The sequence below is a fragment of the Rhinolophus sinicus genome, chromosome 12 (assembly GCF_057876585.1).
Source record: "Rhinolophus sinicus isolate RSI-liver-muscle chromosome 12, RSI-T2T, whole genome shotgun sequence".
NCBI classification, from domain to species: domain Eukaryota; kingdom Metazoa; phylum Chordata; class Mammalia; order Chiroptera; family Rhinolophidae; genus Rhinolophus; species Rhinolophus sinicus.
Window position 1 is genome coordinate 4,168,219 of NC_142512.1, and position 16,594 is coordinate 4,184,812.

The 16,594-nt window shown below is 53.2% G+C and overlaps 1 protein-coding gene across 6 annotated transcripts in view; it reads left to right on the forward strand.

The window, feature by feature from the left end:
* The first annotated feature begins 385 nt into the window (after positions 1–385).
* The window catches only part of PEMT (phosphatidylethanolamine N-methyltransferase), an 80,139-nt gene continuing 63,930 nt past the window's right edge, over positions 386–16,594 (forward strand). The window contains exons 1-2 of one of the 6 annotated variants that reach the window (XM_074320783.2): positions 386–519; positions 14,792–14,899. In XM_074320783.2, coding sequence (XP_074176884.1) covers positions 14,807–14,899 — 93 coding nt within the window. In that variant the 5' untranslated portion in view covers positions 386–519; positions 14,792–14,806. Of the gene's footprint in view, positions 520–547; positions 791–1,016; positions 1,223–8,918; positions 9,047–9,442; positions 9,467–14,791; positions 14,900–16,594 lie in introns of those variants that run through there. The other 5 variants (XM_074320781.2, XM_074320784.2, XM_074320782.2 and 2 more) reach the window with 5 other exon arrangements.

Below are 16,594 nucleotides of genomic sequence, written 5' to 3' on the forward strand. Positions count from 1 at the left end.
GGGGTAGAGTAGTGAATTAGAAAACAGCCTGAATTAGGAAGCAACTGGCGTTGGGTAAGTCCTGCCCAGGCTCCCAGCTCTTCTTAGTGCAAAATATGGGAATCTCTTGAGTCTATTTCCCCATAAATGTAACACCTGGCTCTCTTGGGACCCAACCATCTAAAATCCCACCTACTTTTCTCAACTCCTTCCCGCCCACTCTCAACTTCTCGTCAGCTCACCAGTCTTTTCTGGATTCTTGAAGTGCAAGCAATTCCTCTTCCTCGTCTGCCCTGCCCCCACACTTTGCAAGTCTGGCACCTTCCCACCTGCCCAACCCTCCCAGAGGCCTCCCCGGAGCATTCTAAGGCACTATCCTTTGTTATCATCTGACCTAACCCCGTTTTTTCCATCATAGTACTGATCCAAGCTAGAATCCTTTATTCACGTTTTGTCTCACACTTCCGTTAAGAGACAGGGAGGGCCAGGACCTCGTGTTGACCTGTTCCGCAGCACAGCGCTGAGTTCAGCAAATACCGGGTGAGTGAATGAGTGGAAGGAACGAAGGAATTGGAGGAGCCTCTGGCTGGGACAAATATCGTGGAGGCCGCGTGGGCGAGCCCTAGGGTCCCGAGGAGTAGCCCAGGTTGCAGGACACTAGATGTGCTGGGTCTGCACTGTCTCTGGGCAAACAAATCCCAGAGGGGGCAGGATCCCCCCCAGTCGGCAGGGGGCTGCGCACGAAGCTACTTCTACCCACTACCCGGCAGCCTCGGGCCTCATCGCTGTCAGCCAAGGACGGGGACGCCAGGTCAGTTGGCGGGTCCGGTGCGGGAGCCGGGGACCAAAAAGGGCCAAACCGGAGGCCGAATACGAGCGGACACTGCGCGTGGCTGCCTCGAACTGGCAGTCACTGCAGCATACGACCCTGGGACTTGTAGTTCTCGGCTCGAAAGACCGTCACGAGCTCCAGGAAAGTGGCGCGTCGCGGAGACGGGGAACTACATTTCCCAGAAGGCCGGCAGAAGTAGGGGTCACCGGGAAAGCGCCCCGGCCGGCGGCGCTTCCCCAGCGCAATGGGGCCGGTTTTGGGGGTGAGTGGCTGCCGCGAGGCTCCCGCGTGGTCCCTCCAGTGGTGGTCCCTCGGTTGAGAGAATCTGGGGACCCGGGAGCCGAGCTAATGTGCAGCTCCCTGGCGGGGCCCGACTGCTGCGGCGGCCTCGACAATATTGACTTCAGGCAGGTAATGATCGCGCTGGGCCGCGTGGGTACAGGGAGAAGGATCCTGATGGTTTGCGGGCCTGCGGGCGCCGCCTCCAACGCCCGGTGGGCGGGCCCACCGTTACCAGGCAACGGGGGCGGGGCGTAGTGTGGGGGCGAGGTTACGTATGGGAGGGCGTTAGCGTGTGTGTGTGTGTGTGTGTGTGTGTGTGTGTGTGTGTGTGTGTGTAAGAGAGACGGGCCGACAGGCTCAGATTGTTGGTGTATGTCATAGGAGTTCCTGAGGTTGTGTGTGTGTGTGGTGCGTGCGCGCGCGCGTGCGTGTGCGCGTGTGAACCTCTGGGATTGTGTGAGTCTCTGAGATTGTGTATGTGGGCCTCTGGGATTGCATGTCTCTGAGATTTTAGCCTCTGAGAGTGTGATACAGTTTTCGAGATTAGGAGCCCCTGAGATTGTGAGTGAGCCTTTGAGATTGTGTGGTCAGAGTTGCTCTGAGAGTGTGTCCTGGAGTCGAGGTGTGACTGTGTGTGACTGAGCATGTGTGAGTGACAGAGGCATGTGTGTTTGGGAGTGTGGCTGGTGGGGGCATGTGGATGTGTGGGAACAGGGGGGCCTCCTCCGGTCCCCCCGCAGGAGGCCAGCTCTGCAGCTGAGGCAAGGAAATAATTTGAACCCCCGCTCCTCCCTGGCTGGCCCTGAGCCCGCGGCAGGACGCACCTCCTTTCGGGTCTATGAGTGGACACGGTTTACAACCTGTAAAGCACAGCATTGTGCTGGCGTGGGATGGGTGGGCCCTGGTGTCTGAAGACCTGGCTGGCTGAGGTGGAAGCCCCTTTGCAAAATCATAGGCCAGAGAGTTTGCCTTTTCATGACGTCCCTCCACAGGCTCCAAATTCCAATGGCTTTTCCTCTCTTCTGCATTCTTCCTTTTATCAAAGCTTCCGCTTAGATCCTTTTTTCACCTTTTTTGTCAATCATCTGCTCTCCATGGAGCCCATAAGATATATCTCCGCCGGAAGCAGCCTTAAATCTAGTTCTCTCACTCCCTTTATCCATTCATGGATACAGCTGATCTCTACTGAGACCCTGGTGTTGGGGGACAGTTGACGTTCTCTCACCGAGCTTTCATTCTAGTGACGGAGACCACAAGCATGGAAACGTAGAAAATTCTCTGAAGGAGATAAAACTGGTCAATGTTTTAGAGATTAGCTGGTGCAGAGGTGGAATTGAAATCCTGAGACAGCCAGTTCCCTATCTGTGAGGCGATCTGAGACCTGAGCATAGGCCAGTGGGGCCAGATGCTGTCGGGCAGGGGCAGCAGGGAAGAGGCCTCCAGAGGAAGTATTGTTCAAGGCACAGGAGGAGGCTGGCACGTGGCCCCGAGGGACGAGTCCGGACAGTGGAAGTGGGTGGGTGGGAAGCAGAAGAGAGGAAGACTCTTGTTTTTTCAGTAAACTCTTCCTTAAGAATAACATACATTTAGATGAGTGACATATCATACGGGTACAGCTCAGGCATTTTCACAGAGTGAACATCCCCTGTAACGAGCACCCAGATCAAGGCAGACCATCACCTCTCTCAGGGAGCCAACTCTCAGGATGATGATTGTGTTCATGGAATCCTTAGAATCTTACATTGTAAATGGTGTAAATGGCCATTAGAGATCGCGGGACATACATGGTCAGTGGCAGGACTGCAATTCATGTTTTCTACTGCAGCAAATCTCAGATGAGAAGGGCACTTGAAATGCCAAAGAGGGGACCTTGCATTCCCTGGCTCGGGGTGGATGCTTCATGGAGTGACTCCGTGTAGAAGGGTGGCTTACCATTAACTTGAGGTGGGGAAGCCTTCCAGCCAGAGGGCAGAACGCACGGGGGCAGTGGGCTCAGTACAGGCCCAGCTGGAGGGTGAGGGTCCTATGTTCAGGACCTAGGAGCAGGAGGTGAGAATCCGCCATGCTCAGGGGAAGATTAATTGGGTGTGTGTGGGAAGATGTTTTCTGCTCGTTTTTCCTTCCCTCTAGAGCCTGCTGGGCCTGTGCAGTTGAGGAGAGCTGGGAGCATTTCAAGGGACAGGTCAGGGTGACCCTACTTGACTAACGTTTAGTTTTTTTCCACAGCTGCCTTACAGCTAAGCTTCTTGTTGCCAAGGGATTTTTCCTCAAAAAACAAAACAACACCATACATTATGTATTTGTTTTATGTGGTAGCTCTCCTCCCTCCTCAGTCAAAAACTGGTTTTAAAAGATGTCAATTCCTGGCCTGAGTGAGCTTCAAGCTTACTCTTTACCCCACGGGCATCTGAACAGCAGGGTCTCTGTGTGTTAGCCCATTGCTGTCCAATAGGAGTAGAATGTGTCACATTTATAATTTAAACTTCCCTAGTAGCCACATTGTAAAAAGGAGAGGGGCCGGCCTGGTGGCTCAGGCGGTTGGAGCTCCGTGCTCCTAATGCCGAAGGCTGCCGGTTCGATTCCCACATGGGCCAGTGGGCTCTCAACCACAAGTTTGCCAGTTCAATTCCTTGACTCCCGCAAGGGATGGTGGGCTGCGCCCCCAGCAACTAGCAATGGCAACTGTACCTGGAGCTGCACCCTCCACAACTAAGATTGAAAGGACAACAACTTGACTTGGGAAAAAGTCCTGGAAGTACACACTGTTCCCCAATAAAGTCCCGTTCCCCTTCCCCAATAATAAAATCTTAAAAAAAAAAAAAAGTAAGAAGAAATCAATGAGATTACTTTTAACATATTTGATATAACCCAGCATATCAAAAGTATTATTTTGTCACGTGGCACTGTAAGCGCTCAATAGCCACACGTGGCAAGTGGCTTCCACAGTGTGCCCAAAGTGCAGCTGTTGGGGATAATACCCGTAACCAGCCTTCTTCTGGGCCTGTTCCACCTGGTATGGAATCTTGTGTTTTTTTAAAAAGAGATTTTATTGGGTAAGGGGAACAGTGAGTTTTTCCAGGACTTTATTGGGGAACAGTGTGTTTCTCCAGGGCCCATCAGCTCCAAGTCATTGTCTTTCAATCTAGTTGTGGAGGGCGCAACTTAGCTCCAAGTTCAGTTGCCATTTTTTCAGTCTTTAGTTGCAGGGGGCATAGCCCACCATCCTATGTGGGAATTGAACCGGCAACCTTGTTGAGAGCCCACTCTCTAACCAACTGAACCATCTCACCATCCATTGGCAGTTCAGTTCAAGGTGCCGTGTTCAATCTTTGTTGCAGAGGGCTCAGCTCACTGGCCCATGTGGGAATCGAACTGGCAACCTTGTTGCTCAGAGCTCACCCTCTAATCAACTGAGCCATCTGGCCACCCCCTCTTGGTTTTGTTTTGAACTTAAAAAATCACCTGTTGGGGCTGGCCCGGTGGCTCAGGTGGTTAGAGCTCCGTGCTCCTAACTCCGAAGGCTGCCGGTTCGATTCCCACATGGGCCAGTGGGCTGTCAACCACAAGGTTGCCAGTTCAATTCCTTGAGTCCCGCAAGGGATGGTCGGCTGCGCCCCCTGCAACTAAGATTGAACACAGCACCTTGAGCTGAGCTGCCGCTGAGCTCCCGGATGGCTCAGTTGGTTGGAGCGCGTCCTCTCAACCACAAGGTTGCCGGTTCAACTCCTGCAAGGGATGGTGGGCAGCGCCCCCTGCAACTAGAAAACGGCAAAACTGGACCCGGAGCTGAGCTGCGCCCTCCACAACTAAGATTGAAAGGACAACAACTTGACTTGGAAAAAAGTCCTGAAGTACACACTGTTCCCCAATAAAGTCCTGTTCCCCTTGAAAAAAAAATACAATTTGCAAACTCCTCAAGAATAAAGAGTATGACTCATTAAAAAAAAAAAAAATCCCCTGTTGGAGTGGCGTGTACCTGCTGCAGCCTCCTTGAGCAAGGCTCTTCTTTGCCCTCCCTGCCCCCACTCCCGTGGGATCCAGAGCCTTGCCCCTCAGCTTGGCAGCAGCATGCAGCAAGCTGCCTCGTGGGTGGATGGGAGCAGGGACTGCCAACTTGCTGTCCACAGGCAGGAGCACCTCCAGGACTCAGCAGGTGGCTCCAGTGGGGCCCAGGGGTGCTGGCCTCTTGGCGAAGCCCGGTCGAGGTAGGTGTGTTTCGTGCCCAGCCAGGGCGCTTTTCAGTACGGACTCACCTGATCTTGTGTCACGTACTCACAAGAGGTGCAGTTCAGTTTCTTGATCTGTAAAACGGGGTCATCATAGGCTCTGACGAAGACCGAAATGAGATAAGGGTGCAGAGGAGCTTCAGCACTCGTAAAGTACATCCCGCTTGAGCGTGGTCTTCGGAGGGCAAAGCCCCTGTGTTCAGGAAGCTTTGAGGCCTTGCTGGGGGAAAGGCCTCTTTAGTCACACAGTCCCACGTTTGATATGAGGCCAAGAAAACCATTGGAGGCAAAACTCTGGTGGCAGATATGAGATGTCTTGACTGCCTTTCAGGGCAAGATGTTTGCCTGCTCTACAAAATTGTTTGTAAAAATCTGCTGGTGTTATCACTTTAGTTAGAATAAATATCAGGCCATTTTGTTGGATGATTTATTTGCTAGAGTTCTCCAGGACATCATTTTTGTGTTCAGTATCGTTTGGATCAGAGTCAAGCCAGCAGAGTTGGGGCTTTCCTCTGCCTGAGCTTGGGCTAGTCACTTAAAAACTCATGGGACCTCAGTTTCTTCTGCTTCTGTTGAGATGAGCACATGGCTTGTGCTCATTCCTCTGTTGAGATGGTGAATTACATTGATGTTTTGGTTGTCAAACCAGCCCTGCATTCCTGGGGTGACCCCCACTCGATCCTGACGTGTTATCCTCTGTATATTTTGCTGGATTTGATTTACTGTTATTTTGTTGAGGATTTTGGTGGCTATGTTCATAAGGTATGTGGTTTGTAGTGTGTTTGTCTGGGTTCAGTATTACGGTAACGCTGGCCTCTTACTGTGAGTTGGGAAGTGGCTCCTCCTCTCCTGTATTCTGGGAGAGATTTTGTGGAGTTGGTGTTATTTCTTCCTTAAGTGTTAGTTAGAATTCACCCAATGAAACAGGGGCTGGAGCTTTCTTTTTTGGAAGGTTTTTAACCGAGTTCAATTCCTTTAATAGATGTAGGACTACATCTTCTTGAATGAATTGTGGTAGCTTGTGTCTTTCGTGGATCGGACCATTTCGTCTGAGTTGTTGACTTGTGGCTGTAAGCTTGTGTTCTCTTATTACCCCTGTAATGTATGTGAGGTCAGGGGACAGGCTCCGCTTTTATTTCTGGTATTGGTAATTTGTGTCTTCTCTCTTTTTCCATTGGTCAGTGTGGCTAGAGGTTTATCAGTTTTATTTTTTCCCAGAGAGCAAGTTTTGGGCTTGATTTTTTTTTTTCTCCTCTACTTTTCTGTTTTCAATTTCATTGAGTTTTGCTCTTTTATTTTTTTCCTTCTGCTTGTTTTGGGTTTAATGTACTCTTCTTTCTCTAATTTCTTAAGGGCAAAGCTTATATTACCAATTTGAGACTTCAGACTTCCTTTAGCCCCGTGGATTATTTGGAAGTGTATTCTTAGACAAGTATCTTCCTATTACTGATTTCTAGTATAATTCTGTTATGGTTTGGGAACATATATTCATGCTTTCTTATTCTTTTAAATTTCCTATTTGTTTCATGGCCCAGAACGTTCTCTGTCTTGGTGAATGTTCCACCTGCACCTGAGAAGAATGCATCTTCTCCTGTCGTGGGGTGTTCTGTAAACGTCAGTCCAAGTGGCTGTCAGATCAACACCAATTTTTTGCCTGTCTGCTCTATCACTCACTGAGAGAGGAGTATTGAGGTCAACTGTGTTTGTGCGTTTGTCTGTTTCAACCTTTGCGTTCTGTCAGTGTCAACTTCATGCGACTTCATTCGGCAGTTGTTTAATCTGAAAGGTGGGCATGCCTCACAGGGTTGTTGTGTGGACTGAGGCACTTAGTTATAATAGCTGCATCTAGCAAGCTCGTCTACAGGCCAGATACCACGCTAAGTGCTTTCCTTGCATGATCTACAGTGGTACCTAGGTTTCCAAACGTAATTCGTTTTGGAAGACCGTTCGAGTTCTGAAACGTTGGAAAACAGCCGATAGCTCGGCCTCAGGATCTCGCACTCAGCGGAAGCCGCGTGACATGTTTGACTTCTGAGGCGTGTTCGAAAACCGAAGCATTTACTTCCGGGTTTACGGCGTTCGTAAAACGAAATGTTCGTCAATGGAGACGTTCGAAAACCGAGGTACTACTGTAGTTTAATCCTCCTGACAGTCCCGTAGAAGAGGTGCCACTATCGTTCACAGTGTACGGAGAGCGCGTGACATGCCCAAGTGCACCAAGGGCATCAAGCCCTTCCAGTCTGGGGTGGACCCTGTCTCAGGACCACTCTCTGCCCTGCCTGGTGAAAGCGCTTTGCCAGGGCTTGGTGCCCAGGAACTTCCAGGGAAGGTCAGCTGGCTTAGTCTTATTATCACCTGTAACACATAATGCGTATTTAAATGAATATACTCAGTAGCACCACCCTAGTGGGCTCTATCTTGGTCCTTGAGGGTGACCGTAAAAAAAGGGTTCTGCAGGTCACAGTCACACAGAGGACAAGGGAGGGGGTGAAGATGAGCCTTGAGAAGCACAGGGCCCAGCCAGGCTTCACTCCCAGGAAGGGGGCTCGCTCTGGCCCCACTGATTGGGGAACACGTGAGCCACCAGAGCCCTTGGCACATGGCTCAGGACACAGTTCTTGAATGACGAAGAAAGAATAAACATCTTCCCCGTTCCTGAAGGGGGTTATGGATTTAGGGAATTGGAGCAGCTACTGGCCATTTCTTTTTATTGTGGAATTTAGGGACTCTTGAAAGCAATGTTTTTCTAGGAATTGTCTGCAGCTGGTCACTGTCACATTACGACATTCCAACAAGCCTCCTGCCTTAAATGGTTTCCAGAGCTTGCTTGCCCTCCAGTTCCAGCTTGGGGGCCACATTCCTTGTGTTGGGGTCCTCTCTCTGGCTTCTCCTTAGAAGCGTGTTCCCAGAGGTCCCCTCCAGAGAGAGAGAGGTGCGATGTCTGTCTGTATCAGTGAGCATCGAGCTGACAGAGGGAGGGGACAGAATAGCCGGGGCCCTAGAAGCACCCTCTACACCTTGTACTTTCATACCTATTCTCCATTATGTCTGGAATGTAACCTTGAGGCGGGGGCAGTCTCATCACCCCCATTTCACCAGTGGGAAACCCCGGGCTGAGACTGGTCATGGGAGGCCTGCTTGTTTGCTTCCTGGAGGACGGGAGCGCCCTGCTTCCCGCCCAGATCATGGGCCGACCGGGGATCATCCGAGTCAGGCCCCTGGCTCCCATGCAGAGGAGGAAAAATGAGGTGTGTGTGGGGGGTGCCTAGTATAAACCTTCCTCAAGGAGAAAGACTATGGCTCATATATTCTTAGTCTGTGTCAGGCACAGGGCTCTAACCGAAAGTTGGCTGAGTCAACTAAGGGTGCCAGGGCATGTTGGGCTCCCTGGGAGAGGCAAGAGCGGCTGTGCTTCCAAAGATGGATTTTGCAGTGATGGAGGGTTCTGCTGGCGAGCCCCTGCCCCCCCAGGCATCCCCATCCCCACCCTTTCTTCCTGCTCTTTGCTGTTTGTGATACGTGGATCCCACTTGTGATCGATGTGACTTTGACTCTCTGGGCCCCCGCTGTTTGTTTGGATGTCACAATGTGACCCTGGGTGCTGTTGACCTGTGTTCTCAAATCCCTCGGTAAAGTGAACTTGCTATGAGCTGCTTCTTTACCAACACTTGGGGTTGCAAGAGCTGAGCCCATTCATTGGACCTGAGGGGAATTATTCCTGGTTGCGGTAGGTAGCCCTTCTATTCACGCGCAGAGAACTCTGCAATCTGTGACCTTGGAGAGGGATTCCATTCTTATAATTACCCTGTAGCAGAAAGCCAGGACTTCTGCTACTTTAATAAGGTTGGAGTGGAGAAGGCTGAGTGTGGGTGACACGACCCTTAGTCAAGGCGCTCAAAGGTGCGCAGGGCTGGCTGAGCCACCTGGGACCCTCCCGCGACCCGCCTGCTCTGCTCATCATGTCTGACCCGGGTTTTCTGTCGGTCCAGTTTCAGGAGACAGATCTTTCAAGTGGCTTTGGGAAGTATCAGTGCTCTGGAAGGGACCTTTAGGTTTTTGGACCTGGAAGCCTGGAGGGGCTCCCTGCTGCCTGGAATGCTACTGTGAATCCTTACTCATTCTTTCCTGCCAGCAGGCCCTCCTCCAGGTAACACAACCCCCCCCCCCCCCCAGGTGACTGGAGGTACCTAATACTGATACTTTCCTCCCGCAGAGACAGGTTCACCCTAGCGCACTGGGACCCTAGTGGGGGTTAAGGTTCCACTTTTAATCTGTTCGGCCCTAATTGGGAGACCTGGCTGGATGTCGGTTACTGCCATCTTCAGACAGTAGTAGCTGGTTAACCTTTCAATGCCTCAGTTTCTTCCTCTACCTCTGCTCCCACAAAAGATGAAAGAAGCACATTTCTCCTTGCCCCTCTGGCTGCGGGGGCTCCAAGTCCTGACAGAAGGCCCCAGTTTCTATCGGGAATCTGGAAGTGCTGGGCTGGCCAAGGCAGGCTCTGCTCTCAGCCTGGGGTCTGGGGCTTCTCCCAGCCTCTGGCTTTCTTACCTGCAAAGCAGGCTGAACAATATGGCTTTTCTTTCTGGTGGTTGAAAGGACTTGATGAGGTATGTGAACTTTGAACTTTAAATAAATGCTCACTTATCTTGTTAACTGACAAGTTAGGGGCCTTAGCCCTCAGTCCCAGTGATTTTATTGTCTTAGACCCGCCCCTAGAGTAGGGCCTTCCTAGTGGGTGCTCAGTGTCTATTGAATGACACTGAGCTGAATTCTTAAAAAGATCTTAAGCATCTTGAGAGTGTTTCCCCCGAGGGCCTGATGGCGAAATAAGGGACATCATTTCCAGTTCCCAGCGCTGACATGCTTTTCCCCAGAGGGGAAGTGCACAGACGGAGAAGTCTGACATATGCAGCTAGTGGCTCCCCAGGCCCCATCACCCCTCCCAGTCAGCTCCCCGCCTTGCTCCCCCAGGCAGCCACTGTCTGGGTGGCTGCACCTTCTTAGATGTCCCCTGAACCATTTGCCGGGCTCTCTCCCTCCTGCTCCGCGTCTTCAGGGCTGGGTTTTGGCTGGCTGTGAGCATCTGGCCGCCTGCCATCCGCAGCCTCTCCGCAGCTGGACAGGACTCTGTTCTGTGCCTCACACTTGACCCTGTCTCCTCTGGCAAGGAGGCACAGCACTGAGGCCACACCGGGTTTGCCTGGGACGGCGGTATTTCCAGTCCTTGAGAAGGTGTACACCCCTCATCCAGACCCTGGCTCCCCACTAGGTCACAGTGAGAGGAGCTACGGGCCAGAGAACCTGAGACTGTGCAGGCTGTGTGAACAGCGATGGGCCTTGAGAATCCGGCCGGCCGGCAGGGGTCGGACCCGGGGCCTCAGGCTGCTGAACCGTAACACGAGGGTAGCTGGCGGGTCAGTGGGGGGTTGCAGCAGAGAATGGTTTGCTTCTCTCAGCTTAGTGAGTCGGGCCCCAGCCAGCCGTACACTCCATGGGGGCGTTTTCAGCACTGTGAGTGTGTGCTGCCTGACTGTGCTGAAAGGTGGGAAGATGGGGAAGAGAGAATTCGGGCTTAGAAGAAGGCGGCCTTGGACAGAACTCTCTTTAAAGGGGAGTCTGGCTAACAAAATGCTTGTTGGTAGAGTTGCCACATAAACTCCCGTGGCCCATGGGAACTGTGGTGTGAAAGTTAGCATAGAGGTAAGAGGTCCATTTCATGGTCCACGTGCTGGCCCTGAGTGCCTTTCTCTGTGTGATGAATGACTCAGGGCCAGCCCAGGCCTTCCAGGACCTTCGGTGGGGGCTGTGGTGGCCGGCCGGGCAGGCAGGCAGTTGGTGGGGTTGCCTGGCCTGTGGAGTTGGTGAATGGGCACAGTGGTACCTGGAATTCAGGGAGGACCAGGCTCCTCCCTAAACACCTTGCAGCCAGTAGCACACCCCAGGGACCGGCAGGCCTCAACTGGGGAGACTGACCTGCCTTCAGTAGATTCCTTCCCTGGGGTTTCTAAGAACCTGAGGCAACCGTACTCTCTCCTTGGTCTGGCCATCCTACCTCCTGCACATTGCTGGATTTCTCTGCTTAAAGTGTGCCATAAAAATAAATATTTGTGAAGCATAGCGTCTGGGCAACTGGTGAATCTATGGCCTCAGAAGAGTCTATGCCTCTGTGTCTAGAGGGATCGGCCGGCAGCTCTTGGCTGCTTACCCGCAGAATTCCCGTGGCGGCCCCTTGGGCAATTTCCTGTATTCAGTCTGAAGCCAGAACTGAGGGGATCAGAGTCCCAGAAGCAGAGGTGGTCAAACTGGAGGGCCAGTCAGAGAGGTACCTTTAGGCCCCACTTTTTACTGATGATGCAACGAGTTACTGTTCACTCAGTAAACATTTACTCTTTGTGTCAGGCAGAAGGTACAAAAGATGGGGAAAAAAGGTCCCTAGCCTGGAGAAACAATTACAAGGTAGGGACAGATAACCAAATATTTGTAACGGAATGTACACTGAGGACACAAAACAGGTTGCCATGGTGAGGTTAGAGGACATGCTCCCCTGGGTCTTGAGGGATGGATAGGAGTTTGCAGTGGGATTACAGAAGTTATCTCAGACATGTGCGGATGCCTTTGTGAAGAGCATGATGTTTGTGGGGCAGGAAGCAAGGCGGATGAGATCAGTGGAGGTGAATTCACCTGTCAGTTAATGGCGGGATGGTGAGCCATGTGCAGGCGAGCAGGCCTGGGGTGTGCAGAGTGTGGCAGGAAGGGGGCTTGGAAGCCGGCTGGGTTCTGAGTGCACCCTCCTGAGGGCAGTGGGTTGTGCTGGAGAAGTTCTGAACAGGGAAACATTGGGGTCACCAAACAGGTTGGACTTCTGGATGAGAGGGCAGGTGCCAATGGCAACGCCAGTTTTGGCTGGGCGCTGAGGTAGGACCAGGTGGAAGGGGCAGAGATGAGCGAGACTTCCATCTGGCAAGGGTCTGCTGTTCACGGCGAGGTAGGTACCTTACCTGAGCTCACTCTGGGATGGCTGAGCAGGACTGCAGGGCTCTGCGTGGCTCCCCAGCCTGCGTCCCCTCTCCCTCCCCGTGGCTCCTGCCCCAGCAGTCAGCCCCATTCAGACTCTCAATGGACAGGACCTTGCAGTCAGATGTGCTTCATAAATATTTCTTACCAGACAGGAGCTAGAGCATCCAGGCCCAGCCCCAGCTTCTAGAGGCTTTGGGGCTGAGGTGTGGGTGTCTCCCTCTAGGGCAGTGCAGCCTGTTTGGAGGCCTGCCCCAGCTGTTCACCCGTCATGAGTGGCTTCAGCTTGCCTGCTGTGTTTTCCAGGGGAACTTGAAACTTCCTGTCACAGCCCAGGGCTTTGAGAGCTGCCCATTGGCAGGGCAGCTCTGACTGAGACCGGATGTGAGCTGGGACAAGACAGAAGGAATCTGGAAGGCCGGGTGTGGGCTTGTGTGCCTGTCAGCTGGGTGCTGGCAGTGCCCACAGGGTGCGGAGGCTGTGCTCAGCCTGGCCAAGGCCGCGCTTCCGATGCCACTCTTCTCACTGTTGGCTGAGCGTCCATCCACTTATTCGTCACTTTGTCATCCGTTTATTAGTGCACTTGTGTGCTCAGGTGGTCACTTTCCCTCAGTTGTTTCGTCTGTACATTCACATGACAGGCACCCTTGGTTCCTTCGTTGGTTTATTCATTCTTCAGTCTCTGTTGGGCGGGGGTCGGAATTGGAGTGCTTGCTCTCCACGTAGCTGTGCTCTTGGCTACACTGAGGGGAAGGTTTGCCCTGGAATAAAACCCAGGCTAAAAGGGAGAGGAGGCCTGCACATGGGAAGGTGTGCCGGGCCACAGCCTCCACGCTCTGACTCTCTGGAACCTTCCTACTGTCACACTCAGCAATGCTGTCTGGACAGTGGCAGAGTTATGCCAGGAGAAGGTCTTGGTGGAGCACGAGTGAGTGGCCTGGGGGCTGCTGCCTGCTCACCAAGGCTGTGGGGCTGTGGGGCAGAGCAAATGAGGAGCTTCGTCTCCTCCCCAACCCCCAAAGTGGGAGACAAACACTTCTGGAAAGATTGCACTATATTCCCAAACAACAAGACAAAACACACCATCCAAATAGATGTTATAGGAAAGATCAGAACTCTGGTGGATTTAGACTTATTTTACAGTTTAGACTTCTTTTTATTTTGAATTGCATTTGGAGAGTTGCGAGAATATTTTCAGTGCCTTGGGCCTCTCAAGTCCTTTCTGAAAAGAAAAAAAAGTACAAAGACTAATGCAGGGACTCAGTAATACTCACCACTCCAAATGTTGGAGGTGACTCCTCTTTTAAAGAAAGAAATCAGTGTTGAAAGAGTGCAGCTGCTCTCCCCTCTCGCCCCTGCAGGCAGGGGCTGTCACCCGTGGGGGACATGTGGGCGTGTCTGCGACAGTTTTGGTTGTCACAACTGGGGAGAGCTGCTGGTATCCAGTGAGGGGGGGGCAGGTGTGCTGCTGGACACCCCGCAGGGCAGAGAGGGCCCCCACACAGTGATCTAGCCCCAAGTGTCCTAGACACACATGCATCATGAATTTAGAATATCACATGCCAGCCTTTTTATAAACACACAGAGAAAGAACAGTTATTTTGTGTGGTTGTGTGCTGTTTTCTAGAAATGCATATAGTATATGCTTTAGGGATTCTGCAGCTTGCTGTGTTCATTGGACATATTTTGAGGCTATCACATGTCGACACATACGTCTAGTTTATTTAAATTCTGTAGCTTCGCCACTTTAGGAATGGGCCACATTTTATTTATCCGTTCTTCCATGGATAGGCACTGTTTCATTGCAAGTGTGCCGATAGGAAGGTCTGCGCCCATGCGCTTGGACAGGCCTGTGAGTCTCTCTGGGGCACATGCCTGGGCGTGGAACTGCGGGCACGTGGGAGCGCACCTTCTTAGTTCAGAGTCTCGTCAGCACTCAGGACTGCCCGTCGCTCAGTTTGGTGAGAAGAGGCACGTTCAGGTTGTGAGCTTGCATTTCCCCGATTGCTGCTGAGGCTGCTCGTCTCGTCACACGAGCTCAGCCCTCGGTGCTCGGGGCCTCTGAACACCTCTGCAGGGTCCTGCGCACAGCACCCTGCTGATGCAGACGGCGGTCCTCGTGGGGCCACGTCCCGCTCGGGGTGCTGGACCTTCGTTGTCCAAGCCGCCGATTTCCTTGTCTAGCGTCCCTGCACACTGTCTTCTGCGGCGTGCCTGGCTCCCTACAGGGCACGACACAGCTGCCTGGGTTTCCGCTCTTTATCTTCGGTTTTATGAGCTCGTACTGTAGTAACCTTTCCTGGACTTGGCTGTGCCCGTCTCCCGGTGTGTTCCCAGAGGGTAACTTTGTTTCTGAGTTCTCTGAGCTTGTCACTCCTCCGCTCTCTATGTGTGGGCCAGTGGGGGCTGGGTGGGGGACAGTGGGTCTCTTGCTGATGCCAGCTCTGTCCTGCAGGCAGACCTCTGCGTTATGAACTGGCTGCTGGGCTACGTGGACCCCTTGGATCCCTACTTTGTGGCTGCCGTCCTCACCATTGCTTTCAATCCGCTCTTCTGGAATGTGGTGAGTGCCCTCGCCCTGACACTGTCCGAGCGGCTGTACAGGCAGACGGACTACTTTTCCTTCCCTTTGTCTTTCTGTGGCTGGCATGAAATCATCTCTGCTTCCCGGTTGGGGGACACTGACCAGGGAAGCCCCTCACCTTGGGGATCTGACGACATCTTGGCAGATGGCCCTGGGCTGCACTGGGATGGGCTGGGGCAGCAGGGCTGGCTGGCGAGGGGGCTGCCCACCGGTGCCCACCTGCGGTTTCACTCAGCCTTCTAGTCTGTGAAGTCAACTGTCTTAGTTTAGGGCTTTCCCCACTCTCTGACATCCACACAATGAAACTGCTTTCTTGTGAATCCGCACCCCCTCAGGTATTCCATAAACATGATGATTTTTCCTGCAAAATGATTTGTACACCACTGGCCTGAGGTGTGCTGGGTAGCAAGAAAACAGGAGGCAGTGGCACCCCACTCTTCTGTGGGTGCAGAGGATGCTAGGAGGACAAGAGCTGGGGGTGGGGGGCTTGGGCCACGTGGGAAGCGGCCTGGCCCTCTGTGGGGGTCTGGGAGGGAGGACAGGCCCTCCTGCTGCAGCCTTTCTCCGAGACGCCCCCTTCCCTGACAAGCCGTGGGGGCAGCTCTCGGGGTTTCTGGTCCAGCGCTCCTGTGCAGCCCTCGCTGGAGGGGTGGGAGCGAGCTGGTGGACTGGGGCTGCGGGCGTGGGTTTGCTGAGGCAGAGCCGCGAATGTCCTGTGATCACCTTGAGGGAGCCGGAAGAATAAGGCCAAGCTCAGTCTTAGCAACACACTGTTCCGGACTGTTTTCATTTCAGGGGGTCCGTTGGTCCCAGGAGCAGAACAGGACATGTTTTTCATCTGGTTTATGAGTTAGGTCTTGTCTCCGTCTGGGGAGACAGGGGTGGGAGCAGGGGATGGGAGCAGGCCGCGCATCTCAAAGAGGCTGCATTCCGAAGGCCATGTCCCTGTTGTCCTGAACAAGCTGGACCTGCCCCGAGGGGGTCAGTGGGAGGGGAGCTGAGGGGAGCGGGGAGCGATGAGGGACGGAGGTCCAGAGCTTGCCTTGTCCAAAACCGTTCTTCAGGCCTCCTGAGCCCCCCCACACGCCACACTCCCAGGGGCCTTGCCCCCGCCCCGTGCCTGTGCTGGCCTTGCCCTCCTGACAGGCATAGGGCGGCAGAGCCTGCGGAGCGCCTCAGCCCTCTTGCTCACTTTTGCTCCCCTGTCTGTGCACCTGTCTTTGCAGGTTTTCAGCATCTGCAGCACCAGGCAATGAGGGGTAGAGGGTGTGGAGAATGCCTCCCCCGCCCCAATGTCCATGTCCTAACCCTCGGAACCTGTGCAGGTCACTGTGTGTGGAGAAGGGGGCAGGGGCTTTGCAGGTGTGACTAAGTAAAGGATCGTGAGATGGGGGGATTGTCCTGGATTTTCGGGGTGGGCCCCAAGGGCAGTCACATGCAACCTTGTGAGAGGGAACAGAGGGAGATGTGGAGATGCTGGCCTTGAAGCTGGAGCCAGGAAGGCCGCAGCCACCAGAAGCTGGAAGAGGTGAGGAACAATTCTCCGCCTAGAGCCTGTGAAGGGAGTGAGGCCCTGCCACGCCTTGATTTTGGCCCAGTGGTACTGATTTTGGATTTCCGACCTTACAACTTTGAGAGGTCATATGCTTGTTATTGTAAACCACCAGTTTGTGG